The following is a 19022-nucleotide window of genomic DNA, read 5'->3' on the forward strand; positions in this document are numbered from 1 at the left end:
TTTTTTTAGATGCATTTACTTCATAGTATGCACCTTCACAGGTGAAAAATACATCACGCACGCTAAAAGAAGGCACAGATATATAAATTAATCAAAAAAGTATTTTAATATTTGTATGAAATGGACATGGTCTTGTAAATGAAAACCTGTTTGTTTTTGTAACAGCCGAGTGCAATCAGTCAAAAAATCAATCATAAAAAAAGTTACTGTTATAAATTTTGTTGTTTGTTGATGCTTTAGAGCCAGTGTCTCCCCCCACCCAGTGCCAAAGTACATTTCAAATCTGCAGGAAACACTGTATATGTTTGGATATGAGCTGTACCTCCTGTCGTTTGAAGTTCTGCACACACTGTTCAAACTGCTCATCTTTCGTCTCGTCAGCCTTCCCCAACTTCTGCAGCACCTGGAAGAAGGAGAGAACATCAATCACTACACTAATAAACTGACACTACTTCACGACAACAAGGTAATGCTTTAATGTTCTATTAAACCAGTGTCTGTTATGTCCCTGTCATCCACAATAAAGCTGATAGCGTCCAGAACATTTGACAAATGGCCTTAGGATCATCACCTCCACCGCAAAGCACACAAGGACAAGTAAATATATTACAGTGAAGAGAAAATAAATATAGGTTTTGAAATGACTGCATTAAATCATTTTGTCCTAAAAACAAATAGCATAGTAGCTGGTGTCTCATAGGAAAGTGAATCACTGGAGAGAAAACAAAAAGCATATGGCAGAGAGCCAATGACACGTGGAGTAAATCCTCTTAGAAAGTGTGCTTTACTGCTTTTGCACCAGCCAGCCCTCTAAGCAATAATATAAAAGAAACAGTTGAATGGTTAAGGGATAGCAGAGCTGAGAAATCCTTGACTTGACTTGTGCACTATCACTACATAATAACACTACATCATAATTAAATAAGCAAATGGTTAGTTTATACACAACACATAGGTAATTTAAATAAGAACAATGCTAACCCCATAAACCCTAAGAGCCCACACGTGGCTCCATTTCCTCACTCTCACAACTACGTACTGTATATCTTAGCCTCACAGAGTTAGTGAATGACTGATAGTAGTTACTGAACAATAAATCAGGTTAATAACTTAATAATAATCTTTTAAATGGTTAAAGGCCGATTATAGTTCATTAAATATTTAACGTAAGCATTTTTTGTCCTATAGTGTAGTTCTGTATAGTTATGTAATGTAACATATATTTATAATACATGTGGGTGGAGCCCATATTTGTCCTAGTTTGGCAGTTTTATTGCAAAACTCTGTTTTGTGTGCTCACGCCTAGGGGGTAGGGTGTGATGATTTTTGTTGAGATAGAGAGGTAGGACAAAGTGTAAGGGCTATCTGGCCCTTCAAACAGAGATTTTTCAGAGGCGAAGGAGTGTTATGAGAAAGAAAAGGAAAGCTGAGTATTTTCTCTGCTAACATTCACAATAACCATTGTATTATCTTAGTTTAGTGTCGTTTCAATGGATTTTGGTCCTTTTCTTCATAACAAGCATAAAAAAACGCTAGTACTATGATGTCTCGGTAGTTAGTTAGCTTAAATGGTTTAAGGTGAAACGTGTAAATACGAACAAGAAGCTGGTGAACAGCTGACTAATAAATAATTATCGCACCCCTCCATGAAGGCATATGATGCCCTAAATGTAACCAAAGCCCAGCAGCGAGGTGCTGAACTTTACCCTCCTCTGCCATCACTGCAGACCGGAAGGGTTGCCTACAGAGCACAGCTAGTAGCCTGTTAATAATGTTCTTTTTTATTTGAGGGTTATCCCTTTTCATAGGGAAAGATTTCAACCATTATCCCTTGTAACTCAGGGCAAGGTGACACTTAAAACCAAAAAAAAAAAAGGGTAGAGGTAAAAATAAGAAATGGGACTGGGCCAAACTGTTGGGTTCTACTGTAGGGCTGCTTGATATGGCCAAAATACTACTACTGCAATTATACTAAATTATACAACTTTTGTGAACATTAAAGAGTTGCCTGCATTATTTTGATCAAAACAATGTACTTTCATTGAATTACATGAACAACGTGTTGTGACTGGTCAAGATTCTCACTTGCTTAATCTCTATTTGCTGCACACAGTGAATAACCACAAACAATAATTCTGACCCGTCTCCCAGTGCTGGCTAAAAGAAAAGAAAATCGGTTAAGAAATATTTATAATAGATGCCAGCTGGCCAGTGCTGAAGCAGCTGCTCAGTGGCTTCTATTATAAGTGTGTTTACAGATGCAGAAGATAGAGAATAGATTGAAAAATGCTAGTGTTTCTTTAAAGGAGCGGCACGGCAAAAAAATAATTGTACGCAATTTTCCATTATCCCAGATGCAGTTGAAATTTGGTGTCCAAATTTTGCTTCTTTGTTTGTTATACTTGGAGCTACAAAGCTAGTGTTGCTAACAAACACTAGAAGTCAAAAGACACTCAAATCCTTTAAAATGCATCCTAACTTTTCTCAATCCATTAAAACCACATCCAGGTCTAATTAAAGACATACAGACTTGTCAGTGTGGTTGAGGACAGCATGACCTACTGTGAACTATAATAATGAACAAAGCTTCACCATTTAGACAATATTTTTTGACTGCCTGTCGTGTGTATGCACGTCACACAGGCATACAGATGCTACGGATTATGTTGTTTCTGTATATTCTGTTAATCATGAATGTCAGTAAAAAGATGTATATTTAAAAACAAAACAACATAAATCACACATCTAATCTGGAGTCAATTAGCCTGTGTAACGTGTGCCCACGCAAAGGGGAGTCAGACTCTGGAGAGAGTTAGAATTCGGCACAACACCTGTTGTCTAAAATGGCTTTTGGCTATGCAGTGGAGTTCTGTTCATTTTTATAGTTTACAGTAAATCGTACTGCATCTTAAACCACACTGACAAGTCTGCACGGTCTGGATTTGGTTTGTTAGTCTCGTAGCTCCAACGCTAAACTACAAAAGCTAAATTTGAACACCAAACACATCTTGGCTGATTGACATCTGGAGTGAGAGGAAAATTGTGTAGTCTGATTTTCTGCCAAACCATTCCTTTAACCCTGAAGGCTTCACTGACATGTTTTTATACTGTTACATGGTATATTCACCCACGGAAACACTCATTTAGAACTGCACACATTAAAAAACAAACTGTGATTGGTTTGAGGGCTCATTTGCACATTGCAGCCTGATAATATCAGTATTGCAGAGGCCAATAGTACAATAATAATTAAAGCACAATATATTCCATCCTATTCGAGAGAATGTCTGAGATACCAAACGCCCAGCCAATGGAGGCTTTCTACCTCTCATGAGCTCAACCATAGAATCAGTTCTGTTAGATTACACATCCTTAGACACAGCATGTCCTTCCCCTCCTGACACTAATGAATGGGCTGGTGTAAAAATGCTGTTTGTTGACTGATGTTGTGAGGTGTGAAAATATACAGCGACCAGGATGCAAAAGCTCGATACTAACCCCATCACACTCAGTCTGACTCAGTGGAACATTGAATTGGTATCAGGGAAGCACTCCACTGGAGAGTAAGGTGGCTGAGATGATACACTCTCTGTAGAGCATGACACATAGACACACAAAAGGGAGGCGGAAATCAGGCTTTCCAGTCTGTTATGTCCCTCAGCCAAGACGATGACCCTAGTTACAAGACCATTCCCCCTCCTCCCACTCTGACTAACACATGAAAATGGCTGCCACAAAGAAGACAACTGCTGCCATCACAGTGAATGATGCAGATTCTGTGGCATCTGTGGGTTCTGATATTCTAAGGCATTCATAAAAATCTGTCAAATGCTCCTGTCAAGGATACACAGTAAAGAACTGATGTAAATCTACTGTATTCAGGTCAAGTTTCATGTTTGAGAGGTTAAAATGATGGATTTCACTGTAATTAGCTGTTATTTGCAGAGTTTATTGGGAAAGTGGTCTGTACTTTGTGCAGTCTTGAGCAAGGGGGAGGAGCATCCCAACATTCATTGTGGTTTAGTTAGTTTTTAATTTCCTTTATCTTTTTCAGCTAAAGTTTCGCTCATATGGATTTGTTGTTTTTATATGTTATTCCTACCACAAAATTATGTCTGAATGCATTTCTTGAACGCATGTCTTGGTATTCATAGCATGATGGTGTTTTGTGTTTCAGTTAACAAGCTCATTCTGTTGTTACAATTATAAGATTTTTGGTTACTGGCAGCTTTGTGATTTTAATAAATGGTATTAGTGCAGTAACTGCTGCAATGTGATGTGCACTCCATGGTATGATTGATATATAGTCCTAGTTTGTTCTGACAAATATCACAATCATTCTCTTTACTATGCAACAGTATGCATGAACGTTCAAGCATTTGCTAGCAGAAGCTAGCTAGATAAATTTGTCCTGTTTGTCTACATCTTTACATGTTGTACTAAATAAAGCAGCAAAACCGAGGACCCTCAGACAGGTTCACATATGGTCTTTACATTAGAAATACAGGGGTGTTTATTGTGTAGTACAGTATGAATCCTGTAAATACACAGTAAACTACTGTCAGTAAATTACTCAGTCGGGGCTACATAATATACCATTTGTTAACTGTTATCACAGTGTTTTTTACTGTGTGCTGTGACCATCCCAACCAATCTCAAACATTCAAGATGACTTTTTTGTGTATATCAATGACTGAAGGCATTCATGTGATCCAACAAACATAAATAATCTGAATCCAAATAAGGCCAATCTTTAAAGGATTACTCCAGCATTTTTCAACCTAATCTCCATCTGCTACAGCTGTAGTGTAGGGTCTATTACTGCTGCAGTACTTGTGTCTGGTCTCAGACCCCAGACATTTTTTCTATTGTCTCTGACTTGGACTCCATCATATTTGTAACGGACTTGTCTCGGTCTCAGCCATTTGTTTTACCAAATGTAGTCTTCAGTCTTGACTGATACCAACTACATTTTACAAAAATTAGATTCATTTGTATGTTCCGTAACAGTTTGCTTGAACCCTGCAACATAACACTGGCATAACCATTCCGTAAACATGTCATGGAAGATGTCATATGCTGACTTGAGCTGTGACAGATGCCATAATGTTTGATGACATGACAGCTTGTGTCACATACTACTTTTTGCTGGGTACATACTCTAGTTAGCTATCATGGCATCAAACATTGTGATGTCTGTCATGACAGCGGTAATGGTAACATGACACTGATATATTACTGAATATAATCTGTTGTGGCAACTCATGACAGCATATGACATCTGCTATGCCATGTTTATGATATGGTTATGTCAATGCTATGTAGCAGGGTTCAAATGAAGTGTTACAGTATTTTTTTTAACTATCACCAATGAACACTGACCCGTACTCAAGCAACTCAAAACCAAATCACTGCCTCTGTTTGTGTTTGATTTAGCCAGCTGGCACTGGTATTGGCTGGAGTCATTCAGAGTGGGCAATGAATGCCAAGAAACTAAGGGCACTCATGCACGATTGTCTTTGGAAACACTGAGAAAATGTCCCCACATCTGACCTGACTAAATGTAGAACTACTCTAAACTTGCAATTCATACCACATTTGTGTTTATAAGTAGAAGAGGAGATATTTTATTATGATTTGAATGATGAAAAGTTATTTTTGTGTGTCTTGTTTTGAGTTTTTTTCAAGTTTGATTCTTTGACTCGACAAAGGTGGTCTTAACTACTGCCCTACAGTCAATTATCATGGACAAATAATTTTAACAATAGTACTAAGCAAACAAAAAACCTGTTGACTTGAAACACATTTATAATAGAAGCCAATGGGCCAGTGCAGAAGCCTAATATAATCATTTTTATAGATACTGCAGACAGAGATTAGGTTTAAAAATGCTGGAGAATTCCTTTAACCATGTCAAGTGAAGCCTTAACTGATGTGTTTCTATAACATCAGTAGATATATCAACATGGTATAATTGCAATATGGTATTTTGTCCATATGATGCAGATCTAGTTTAAATAATCAAACCTTTCACATATTTCATGAACATCTCAACATATCTTGCCTTCAAGAGATACTAACGCTCAAATCTAATGCTAAAGCACAGAGAGGTCTGTTTGCAAATGTGTCTTGAATATCTGCCTGCCAGTGAAATTCAGCAGTGCTAAAATGAGCACCTAGAGTGTTAAACTGGTCTTCGGCTCACACTATATTGTTACAAGGCTCTTCTGTAAACACTGTAGGTGTTAATTTAACACTGCTGATCCTGCTGTGCAATAGCTCCCACACACAAAAAGCTACAAAACTAAGGACCACTCTGGAAATAAGCCTTGTAGCTTCATTGTATCTTGATTCTTAAAGATATTTAGGATATGCAGAATGTACTATTCAGACCGAGGTTTGGCCGATATGGGAAAACTATAATATTATGACAACTGAACACCTGTTCACCATACACAGTACACATCATAAAATTTTATTTTGTTTGCCAACAACTGAGAACAGACAAACCATTAAACAGACAAATGTTTAAAAAGTCTGTGAAAAATATTAGCTATGAAAAATATTTATTGGAAAGCTATTTAAGAAGTAACAGGAGTTTTGATTTGAAAAATCTAACAACTGGTAATAAGTAAATTAATCGGATATCCAATCAGTTACTTGTTTCATTGCATTTTATGCACTTACGAGATACACTGGTTATTTACAGGATCTCTACAATTGATCTAAATCTGTCTTTTTTATGACACATGCTCCTGTTGAGCATTCACATGTTTGAAACAAAAGCCATTCTGCACCTCATAGCTGTACTTGCCTGACAGTGACATGAAGCCACATAAAGATGGACATGTTGACTGCGTTACCAGCAAATATGGATGATTATGAGAGGGTAGATTGTTTATTCATGGTGGAAAAAGACAGAATGGCGCTCTGCATTCTTTTATTTTTTGTTGAATAATACTGGGTTCGTCTGAAATTCAACAACGAGACATCTGGCATCTATGGCTCCCAAAAAATCAACATCTAGTTTATTCAACCACTGCAGTCAATGGCAAAAGTAAGGAAAATTTTACTCTCGACAGACTTTTTTTTTTGTTGTTTTTTGGTTGCAGTCTGCGGAATGTTTTCAGATGCAACTCTATTGTAAACAATGGATTATCCATTTGCCGACATGTAAAAGCATAAGAATTACTGATTATACCAACAATATACTCTGAAATATGTATTGTGACATCATTTATCACAATAGGAAAAAGATATTATTACATTACCCACCCTTATTTCAGCGTTGCTTGTATTTTATGTAATTTTATTGTCGAAATTATCAAAATTATACCAAGCTGGAGTTACCAACCAAACTACACACATTCTAAAAAGACAAACCTGCCTGAGGTTTGGTACAGCATACAGTACAGGTACAGTCTTGCAGTCATTAATCTGAATAGGCATCATTACACAGATATCACACATACAGTAGTGAGCAAAAGTCAGAGACCACCCTTTGCTCATTTAATTTCCAGTCAAAGCAAAAAGTAAATTTTTCAGGAGCTACTTGAGGAGATTCAATATAAGATAATCAATTTACACAATGAAGGGGAAAGTTGAAGGAAAACAGGAGTTTATAAAAAAAAAAGTTCAAGAAATGATTAAAAGCTATAAAGAAAATGACTCATAACAACCATGCCAGAATTCACAGACCACTAATAATGTCACCATCAGAAAAAACGGTACTTAAAACTTTCATCTTGAGAGAGAGGAGAAAATCAATCTCCACTCAGCTCCTCTGCATCAGATCTGAAAAAATCCACAGGAGTTTCTGTCCATCCTTCCACTGTGAGAAGACAACTCAACACTATGAGTCTGAAAGGATGAGTAGCTGTCAAAAAGCCCTTACAAAGAAAAAAAGAAGCTGCTGGTATGTTCAGAACAAAGGACTGGCCACCCTTGAGCCCAGACTTCAATATGTGTTTGGGTTACTCGGATTATGAGAAGCAGAAAATGCAACCAACTTCTAAGACTGAACTGTGGTGCAGAAAAATATCCCTGCAGATTTCTTTGAAAAACTGAAAGCAAGTGTTCTGAGCAGAATGTAAGCTGTAATAAGGGTAATAAGTGGGCACTAAATACTGAAAATAAAAGTTACATTTAGTTGTTAAGGCTTCTGTGTAATTTTCTGTTAAATACATGTTTTCTGCTTTTTTCCTGACACTGAAAAATGACTAACTTGAACTTAATGGCCTCTGACTTTTGAACAGTACTGTATCATTAAAATGTGTTCCTATTACTGAACAGCCACTACACACACACACACAATGCTCAGTGTGCTTAACAAGTGTTTCCTTAAGCGTTGCGTACAATAAAACCACGTCACACTCTGTGGATATGAATGTCACACACACACAAACAACAGGAATAACATAGCTAGAGCTGCAGGCTAACAGTCGTATTCCATCTGTGTATCTGCCTCTCTTTCACACACTGTCACACATGTCTATCTGCAGGGGACATGGCAAGCATCAATAGATTGTAAAGTCATTATCTCAGCAGGCATAAGATAATATTCGAAACAGATTATGCACTACTATTATCGTACACATACATAATCTGATACATTTCTCTAAATCCAAGAAATACATACAAAAGTACAAAAGAAATATATACAAATACGCTTGGAGAAGCACTTTGCTCTTAAAGCAATAACTGAGCAAAATGAAACTGAGCTCTTATCTCAAATATAGCTGATCAGCCAAGGCATGTTTGGTGCCTATAAAAAAAGGACAAAAGTACACTGCATAGATAAATAAAGTAGTGGCAGCCATCTTGAGTTTGTTTTACACTTTTGTCCATTTTTACAGATAACGGTATCAAAAAATAAGAGAAATCAGCACTCATGCATTTCAGTCATGGAATTATTTTCCATATTAACAAAAACAGCAACTAGCAAGCTCAGTGACCTGAGAAAGCCTATGGGGGAAACTAAATGGAAAACAAATCCTTGAAGACTGCATTCCATGAGGGCAGATTTCTCCCTTTTTGATTATTGGAATTCTGCTTGAGGTCAACACACCAGAGATTATTCTGAGATGCAGAAATTATTTTTACACTTATGTAAGCCAGCAATTTAAACTGTTTTCTGGATCACATATAGCTAACAGTATGTTTGAGATTACTTAACAACTTGACATGATTTAAGGCAAGTGTGTGATGGTTCAGTCATGCAGTTTGCATGACGCTAATTGGGGAAAAGTTTCCATTACTTCTCAGCTATATTAGCCTTATAAACAGGCAAACTTTAAAAAAGTAGATTTTTTAGCCCGTAAGTTCATATGAAACCACAAACGTCTCAAAATTCTAAATCCTGAGGAAGAAGTTGCGTTGAACTCAACAGAAATGCTGCTTTCCACATGTCAGCCTGGCATTAACCTTATGTCCAACTGCCTGGAGACACAGTGCAGCACAGGCAGCCAGCCTATGAAATATTAACGGTGCTTGGGCCCCAAAAGAAGATAGGCCACTGCAGAGCCCTTCTGTCTAATCCACGCCGAGGAGCGGCTTCAATTCTCACTACAGCACTTTTTCTAAAAGTGTAATACAAAGACATGGTTGGTTTTGGCTGAAAATATAAAAAGCATTCATTGATTCTCACCACAGGGAATAGTGGCAAAATGAAGTGTTAATTATGCATGTTGTCTCGTGTTCTGTGAGCAGCCTGTATCCGCCATGCAAAACACAATGAGGTGGTTTAAAGGCTGAGTCAATTTTCATGAATTTCTGCTAAATTTAGCCTGATTGACATCACTAGTGACTCATTATTATTCCAAAGATCTTAAATGCTGCTGTTTTCTCAAATGCAGCTCCTGTGATACAGTAAAATTAACACGGTTACAACCTTGCGATGTAAAATTGTTGGAAACTGCTGACAAATTGAGTGCTTCCTCTTGAATGGAATGTACTTTGTCACAGCTGGAGGTCAGATAAAGAGATTTCTTACAGCTCTTATCATATTATCTGTCGTGGCACAAGACTTGGCATTCCAATGAGGATGAACTGCATGCCTGCACTATGCGTAGAAACTTAGAGCTGAATGATGGGGAAAAACTTTAGCAATTTTTGCAATAAATACTATGACAGATGGAGTCAAAATTAACATATTGCAACTGCAATATACCTTCCAATATACTGAAAAAATATGTGACATGCTGAAAAATTGGCCTGTGTTAATGTTTCATTCAGTGTAGGGCTAAACAATTAATTGTTTGTATATCGAAATCACAATTTGAAAAGTGCAACTCTAGCTAAATCCTACATTCTTCAGTATTGTCTGAACAAGTTTTATTTAGGGGATATATAACCTATAACATAGGGCTTGTGAACTGGCAGTTTGTCACACTACATTCAACATTCAAGCCTCAAGTACAAAAAATGGATATGCTGGTCTTTGTGGCAAAAAAGGCCTCATTTATAGAGGATAACTGAAATTAAATCTCTTAAAATCGTTATTAGATATTTTCCCCAAATCGTTCAGCCTTAATTCAGTGATTTGTTACAGGATCATTTTTATTTTTGCACCCTTTTACAGTATCAGTGCATGTTGTGCAGCCCTACTCCAAACTCATTCATTTGCAGTTATTTTATAGTGATCATGGGAACCTAGGCCTCTTAGATAAACCAAATATTGCTGAACTGCCCAAACCCTGACTGAACCATCAGACGAATAATACATAGTCAATCAGCTCCCCCGAGAGATGTAATGATTGTGATGTATCAGAGTGAATCAGTATCAAGAAGCTGCTCAAAAAGACAGATTAATTCACGCCTCAGATAAAGCATCCCAGAGTTCTAGGTCATGGTTGCGAATGTGGCATTAATCTTATGTGCTCACATAAAACCATTACCACCCCTGCGGTGGAAAATAAACTGTGCTGACTGTCTGTACCCGTCTACAATGCACAACAGCCATGGCGAGCCTGTCACTTCACTCTGCCTGCTCTGCTGGGGAGGACCGTGGATATTAAAAGAAAAGCAATCCTCTTACATGACGCTCGGACCATGTGGGGAACACCAGCACTGTCTTGTCTTTGCTTGACGGCTACTGGATCTCAAAACCTATTGGGCAGTAACCTGGGCTGGGAAAAAAAACAGCAAGGCCACCACAGAATTCTAGGATACAACCAAATATAGAGAAAGAGTGATGGCAGGCCCAACGTCCCATCCTAACAGAATACACCTAGACGATTTCCTCTACTATTTATAGGTCATTCTAAATATAAATTGTAGAGTATTTTTACAACCATACGAGACAAGCCAGGCCCGGGCATTTACAAATGGATGACAAACCCATGAGCAACCACTACCACTGCATAGGCGAGGGGATCCCCTCCTCTTCCCCTTCCTCTGACCTTGCAGGAATAATACAGCTCTGAAGCACAGCTTTCAGTATCGAGCTGCATCTTTAAGCAAATGGTGAAGAGCAGCATTAATAAATAAGGGCTTTTGGCTTGGATTGCAACAGCCTTGCTGGGTCCACCAGCCCCGTTTACCGTGTCAATTCATTCCCTGACATGCTATAATACCCAGCTGAAGCTGTTACGTACGTGCCCTGAAATCATACTGGGGTCAGCTTTCTGCCCTCAGGATATCCTACTTGCCATCTGAAATTAAAAAACGCTATCCAATGTATGATTTTTCCTAACATGGCTCAGCTTTGTGAGGGAATCTTGCCATGAAGCACCCTTACATCTGTATCTTTCCATTGGCAGTGCTAGAGAAGATTGCAGGCTGACACTGCAACTGTCAGGAGATGTGAAGACATTTATTTGGTCACGAAACGAAGAAGCATAAGCATGGCATAAAACACATTGTGTGCGCGCAAAGGCACAGTTCACAGCGAAAAAAGCTCAGTTTTCATGTCGAATGAGAATTTTTTCATGACCATCGACCATAAGCTGTACCTGCTCCGCCTAAACCTACCAGAGCATCTTTCCTGACAGCTCCTCCTGACAGAGAAAATAAAAGCTGCTGTCTTATCCTGTCCGAGAAATTCCCAGCGAGCAAGACACGCCTAGGAAGCATTTAAGAAATATGCCGTTACCTTCTCTTGAGCCCGACTGAGCCTCTTTTGGACGTTTTTGGCGAAAATCCCCGTCTTTATTTCGGCCATGGCTGCTGGTACTGAAGCGAGCCGAGCGTTTTCAGCACCTCCAAGGCGAAGCGGGGGAGGGCGGAGTCTCTCTTAAAGCGACAGGACCCGGATGCAACATGAACCCTCGTCGTTTTCCTGACATATTTCGCTAAATGACACAAATGCGCTATCGCTCAATCATAAAACACACACGATACTGAAGCCTTATTTTGTCCAAAATGCTTGTTTTGACAAACCCTGTCCGTCTCACCCTTTAAGCCTGAGTATGGCTCGGCTCGGCTCGGCTCAGCTCGGCTCAGGCTCGTAGCTGCCAGTGACTCACACTCTGAGCTGCTGCTATTCTGGCCTGGCTGAGGCGTTACAACCAGGCTGCCATAGCTTACAGTAAAAGGGCCACGCATCACGATAAGCAACCGTTACAGTAGCCACTGTGAATGTCAGTTCGCAAATAAAATTAAATGACAACACAGAAATACAAATTAATTGGAGAAACCTGCGCTTACAGGTTGGTTAGTGTAAGAGTATTGAGAGTATTAGGAGATTTATGGACGCTATGACTGGGATCCCAGCTGAAAAAACCCATAGAAACCATTAAGTGTTCCTATTGGTTCCTGATGGGTTTGTAACGTGTTTTGGCTTTTTAATGGGTTGATATTACAATGTAAACAGGTGACCAGTGGCTAATTCTAAGTGCATTTGATGGATTCCTAATGCGATTCACACACACACACACACACACACACACACAAGTCAGCTTCACCAGCTTTTTGTTTGAATTTGCCTGTTCCACCTTAAATGGTGCAGCAGTTACATTCTGGCACCTCAGCCTATTCGCTAGCTTCTTGTTTGAATTTTCTCATTCAAACCTAAGGTACCAGAATGTAATTGCTGCACCATTTAAGGTGGAAGAGGAAAGTTCTAACAAGAAGCTGGTAAACAGGCAGCAAACTTCAGCCTCATTTGCCTTGGTAACCCGGCTGCACACGGACCACACAGTATGAACGTGAGTACTCCAATGTTGAGATTACTTAAAATTCTCATCCCTACTATTACCCGTGATAAATGAGTTAAGGATAGCTATCTTAACAGAAGCTCAATGCTTACCTATTCAGAAGAAAATTAGTCAACTTGGCATCTTTCCTAAAGTCCTTCTGGGGTCTACACTGTCTTCATCTTTAAAATGCATCACCAGTATTTACTCACATATTACTATGTCTCTGGCCATGGAGCTTTTTAGAAGGATACTGAAGCTTTTTAGGTCAGGATCCAGTTTGTTTGCTTGTGTCCATGGCTGCAAAATGATTGTGGGAAAGGGGCAGTAAGGTTTTTTGAAATTTTGTGTCCCACAACATTCACTCAACCCTGTCACCTGAATATTCACACATTTAAATATCCAGAATATTCAACAAAATGTTGAACAGGAATTTGCATTATCCATAGTTTCTAAAAATCATGTAAAGAAGAGTTCTCTAATTTATTTTTCTTTATTTTCAGTAATATTGTAATAATGATGGACATGCTTACTTTTAGCCCTGTTACCCAAATTATAGATAGAAAGTAAATTATTCTTTAAAAAATACATTTTAAATAAATCATGAGAATGTCCTTTATGGCATTATGTCATTAGTGTGGATGCTAGTTAACCACATTTTGTGTATTTGCTAAAAAAAATTCAACTGTGTTATGCCAGACATGCCCAGACCGTGCACAACTTTGGTCAAATATTCCAGCATGCAGCCAGAGTCAGCCATCTTACTGATATGCAGCATGCCATAATGCAAGCCAGTTGTATCACCATAGCAACGTGTCCTCTGAAGCTAACCTACTTGGGGTTGATTCAAGCTTGCAACGTTCCACCTCTTAAGTGATTCTGTCTATCTTACTCGTGTCATTGCACTTCTCAGATTATCCTTTGGATATCTCTGTGCACGCACTGTGAAAATAGCTGTGCAGTGCGAGAGCATTTATAATGCTCTGTCTGATCATGAAGACAGAGGTGTTTCATTATTGAACAGTTCCTCAGTTAGTCACACACTTTTTACAAAATGTAAAGACATTTTGTACTTTATACTTAAAGTTGTTAATCATTCTTCTTTCTTCATAGTATTTTTTATGTAGGCCTTTTGTTTCTTTAGTCTTTCTTCAAAGCTGCATGCATTATTCTCATGTTTGATATTGCATTACTCTGCTTGTTTTGCTATATCTATTTTCATTTTGCCTCAGTTATGTCAAAAGCCCTCGGAGCACAGCAACGATATCACTGGAGTTTATTGGGTTCCACTTGAGGCTATATCATTCCATTAACCTAATCTATGGACCAATTCAAACACATTGGGTGTTACATTTAAACAAAAGCAAGTGAAATGAAATGCACCACTGTATCTTCTTCTATTCAGATGGCTCCATCTCAAATGTCATTGTTATGAATTTAAGTTAGAGTTCCCTTTTAAAAAAGACTTCTTATGTTGTCTGCTAAAGGCATCTGCAGTCATGATTGGAGGGCTGAGGTTCAGGGACCATGTAGAATAGAATAGAATAGAATAGAATAGAATAGAATAGACTTTATTGTCCATTTCTGGAAATTTGTCTTTGGCTTTACGAAGGTGCACAAAATAAAAACTATAATTAGATAAATAGTACAAAAAGTGTACATACAGATACAAAACACGACATACAAGACTTTGGCATGCAGCTCTGGGTCAGCGTGCAAAGACACATCCAAATAATCCACTAGACACATCCAAATAATAAACAATAAAAATATACACAGTTCCAAATTTCACATATGTGCACTTGAGGCTTATCTGACACACCTTAAAGTAGACACTGCAGGTCTGTATGCTCCTCTTGGAAAGGCATCTTTTAAAGAAATATTCACCTCCAAATATTTCAGCAGTATAAATTCAATATTATTAACATGACACCAGTCATGGGTATAGCTGTGCGATGTCTTACTTGTACTTGTGTATACAACAGTTGATTTATGCCAGGCTGTGCTATGTGTTTAGGGTGGTCTTGCACTAATGGTGGAGTCTCACCAACAACTTCTTTGCATGCACTGCTGAGGTAAAAGGCCCTTTTTGTGGGGACCTTTTTTTTTTTCTAGAGCCCCAACAAGTCAACACATAGGGTTACACTTGCTAAGGTAAAAGTAGAGTCAGCCTTTCCAATTTTTATAGAAATGATGGCCATTGTGTTCTCCAGGCTTAAGACGAAAAGGACTGTCCACTGTTACAAGTGTAAAGTTCAAAAGTCAGTGTCATGGAATGGGAGTTTAGTAGTACCCATGACATGGGTCAATTGCACATCTATAAAGGCAACATTTACACTGAAAGATATACACACATTTTGGATCAACATATCCAGATAATGTGTTTTTCAGGAACAAAAATGCTTATAACAAAAACACAATGCTAAGCCATGTTCTGCACATGTTACAAAAGCACAGCTGCAAAATCAGAGAGTGTGAGTGCTAGACTGGTCAAGTTTTTTGTACTGGTTTCAATTTAATACAGGTCAAACAGGATTTGCTAATCACTGTTTTCTGTTTTTATTACCTTTTCACTTACTGTCCCAACTTTTTTAGAATTGAGGTTTGTATAAGAACATATTACACATTGAGAACAGTGCCATTCTGCATTTATTCAGCTTAAGCTGGCCTTGCCTTGTAGCTTGATGGACGCTGTAAAGCTGATGTGAGGATCTGTTCATTCTGTCTTGAGTAAACTCTGAGCACTTCACCAATTCAGCATCTAGTAGTGCTGAGTTAAGCATGTTCTAGACAGGGCTTCTTTATTTGTTCTTATATAACATACTGAAGGGTTGTAGATTATCTTGCATAATCAAATTTGGCTCTTTTTTGTAGAATATTTTGCTTACAAATTTCTTACACCTATAAATAATAGTTCTTTTGCTTTCGTGTCTCTGTGAGGCCTGTGACCATGCTCCTTGAGAGAGATGCTGTGATATAAGACAAGGACTTGCTTATGCCCATCTCCAATCTATCCTATCAGACATGGCGGTGGACAATGGTGCACATGGAACTGGGTATTTCCGTCATAGTATAACTGGGTGAAAGATGACCATTCAGGAACTTTCAAGGCCTTGGGCCTGACTGAAAGTAACTCTTGCTGATGTGTTTAAGATGCATATGAGGGATACCATCTTTGTTGACTGAATCTCACCAATGACACAGTTTTGTTTGTGCATTATAGTAGTTGTGATTTGTAATGATGAATCAGCAATTGACTGTCTATTTTTTTTACGTGTAATTTGCATAAAGCTATAACTGCTTATAAAGTCTGTGTTAGATGGGGAAGACACCTGTAGGTGCTCTCACCCCCATCACTTTCTCTCTCGCTCTCTCTGTCCTCTTAGTTTTAGCCTGGTGATTTTCTGTAAGCTTTTCTCTCAGTTTAGCCTTTGCGTGTGAGGTTATGTTTGTTTGGACGTGATAATCTGTTGAGATTGTTTTTCTCTATTTTTGTCCATTCTTTTTATTATGTTTTCTTTTCATGTTCTTGTAATCCAGAAAAAAACATTTTCTTATTAAATTTTATGCTTTTTTGACATTCGAAATTCAGTGTGTGGTCTTCTCGTCTTAGTTTTTGGGTTATATCGTTTCATAGAAATTGTGTTTTTCATACATTTCTAAATTTTAATCTTAGTTATGCTGTGTTAAATTACTCAACAGTACTTTGTGTGGCCAATGCACCATAGTATTCCTGAACATTGGGCACCACATTACTGGATGTCTGTTGTTAATCCAGACCTATCAGGTTCTTGCTATTGACCATGATGGGTGGATAGGTGGCCCAGAAATTGTTAAGACTGAACCAGAGTCTGAGCCTAGTTCTAATCCTTATTCTCAACCTAGCACACCTAGCACCTAGCAGTCCAGCATCAGGAAACCTCTGCTGAGCAGAGTGCTCCTGAAGAAAATGTAAACGCTCTGCTGTTATTAGATGTAGCCAACTTCAATTCAGTATACTAAGTGCTGATTTTTTTCTATTACAGGCAGAAGGAGGTAGCAATGAGGTCAGGGACATGTCAGCTCTATAGTACGACACTTTTAACTTTTTATGGCAAAAATGGAGGGGTTTGTGTTGATTTTAAAAGCCATTTGTTAAATGTCTCTATTTCCACACTTACTACCTCACAACTATCAAAATTGCCAACTTTTCTCTTAGACTGACAGTGCTGTGTCTCACTTTCACTGTCAGTGTGGCACATTTTAAAATATTTTAGGATCACTTCTTTTAAATTTATATTATCTCTCCAGTCCTTCCCTTTCTGACCGTCCATTTTGTAGACCGTTCTGAGCAACTCAGAACACTGTAATTATGTCTCAGTGGCTGGCAGGAGGGTTCCTGAAGGACTGGCCACTCTAAATGCCAGGGTAAGATGGTAATCATGATCTAAAGAACATGTATTAAATGAATCTGTTTGATTTGAAACATTTAAAAGACATTATGTGTCTCCATTTGAAATGGATATAGTTGTCTTAATCATAGTAGGACTGGTCCTTTGTCTCATTAATTGCATACACTATAACATTATTACATACAGACCAAGAAATGAGTGTATATTTTAAATGCTAACATAAAGAATATGAGAATCCAGTCTCCAGAAACTAGTAAATAAATGTGACATCATCACGGTATCATCACAGTTAGGCAATTGCACTATGCCAACAGGTTTTTTGCCTGTCAGCATGATGTAATGTTGTCATCACTTCAATCTCTCTCTGTTTACCAGTGAAGCACTCCATGGAACTGCTTATTTTTATTCAAATCATGTGATTGAAATTCACTTCATCTTAAAACACACTATGGATTGTGCTAGTTTTAAATTCCTCTCTATCTCTTCACATGAGCTCCACCTGCTAAGCTTGCTGTTCAGAACTAAAGAACAAGGTACAGAAGGGTAAGATAAAAAAAAATGTAGTGTGTTCCACTCTATTTATTTTTTTCTGCTGTATACCCAAACATACTTAAAACAGCCAAAACAGCCATCATTTAGAGAATTTAAAATTAGTGGGTTAAAATGTGGGTTCGTCTTGAAAATTTCCAAGATTTAGCACCAAGACTTTTTGCGTCAGTTTCCCAGACAGAGATTACATATTCCTTTTCTGGACTACATGTTCCTTTCAGTGGAGAATCTCCATTCAAAATGGAGATCTCAATTCAAATAGTCCAGGACTAGACTTCCCTGCCAGACTAGACTTCCCTGTCCAGAAAAACCAACCCTTTTTATTTATTAGTGCTAAGACATAAAGTGTTACAGGTACCCCTGGTCTCTCCTACAGTATAAATATAACTTTATTTAAGCTTGTTTGTACATGTTTTGGCTGAGGCCTTTTTAGTGTTTACTGAATTGATTCAATTTAGTTTAATTAGACCAAGAATCATTTGCTCTTAATAATACCCTCAATATTTCTCTCAATTTCCACAACATTCATTTGCACAACCATGTCAATACAAGGTGCCAAAATTTTGATCCATCTTGGGATCTGACTGGCTAGTTGTACTGTCAATATTGCTATCTGATTGGCTTAATATATTGTCAATCTTGTGATCTGAGTTGCTAGTTGTATTGCCAATCTTGAGATCCGATTGGTCAGTTCAGAAGGTACAGTCAGGTCTGGATCCTTTTAGTTGGATCTAATTTCACACCACTGAAAGCAATATATAGTTTCTGGTCATAGACTTAATGGTGATCAGTACTGCTTCTATACGGGACATATTTGTTCAGTAAATCTTTAGCTGTGTTTTTACAGTAACACTTACAGTTTATATGTGTCCAACTGAGTGTTAATTAAACACTGGAAATTTTGCTGTGAACCTGCTTTAATTATCACTGTAGCAATGAAAATGCTTCA

At 38.1% G+C, this 19022-nt stretch overlaps 1 protein-coding gene across 3 annotated transcripts in view; it reads right to left on the minus strand.

Moving 5' to 3' along the window:
- Positions 1-12272, minus strand: part of amph (amphiphysin) — a 53261-nt gene extending 40989 nt beyond the window's left edge. For 2 of the 3 annotated variants that reach the window (XM_036597091.1, XM_036597090.1), the window contains exons 1-2: positions 12092-12272; positions 323-403 (exon numbers count right to left, since the gene is read on the minus strand). In XM_036597091.1, the coding sequence (XP_036452984.1) occupies positions 323-403; positions 12092-12160 (150 nt within the window). In that variant the 5' untranslated portion in view covers positions 12161-12272. The remainder of the gene's footprint in view (positions 1-322; positions 404-12091) is intronic. The other variant, XM_036597092.1, reaches the window with a different exon arrangement.
- Positions 12273-19022: the final 6750 nt, after the last annotated feature.

Source organism: Colossoma macropomum, unplaced genomic scaffold, assembly GCF_904425465.1.
Source record: "Colossoma macropomum unplaced genomic scaffold, Colossoma_macropomum, whole genome shotgun sequence".
NCBI lineage: Eukaryota > Metazoa > Chordata > Actinopteri > Characiformes > Serrasalmidae > Colossoma > Colossoma macropomum.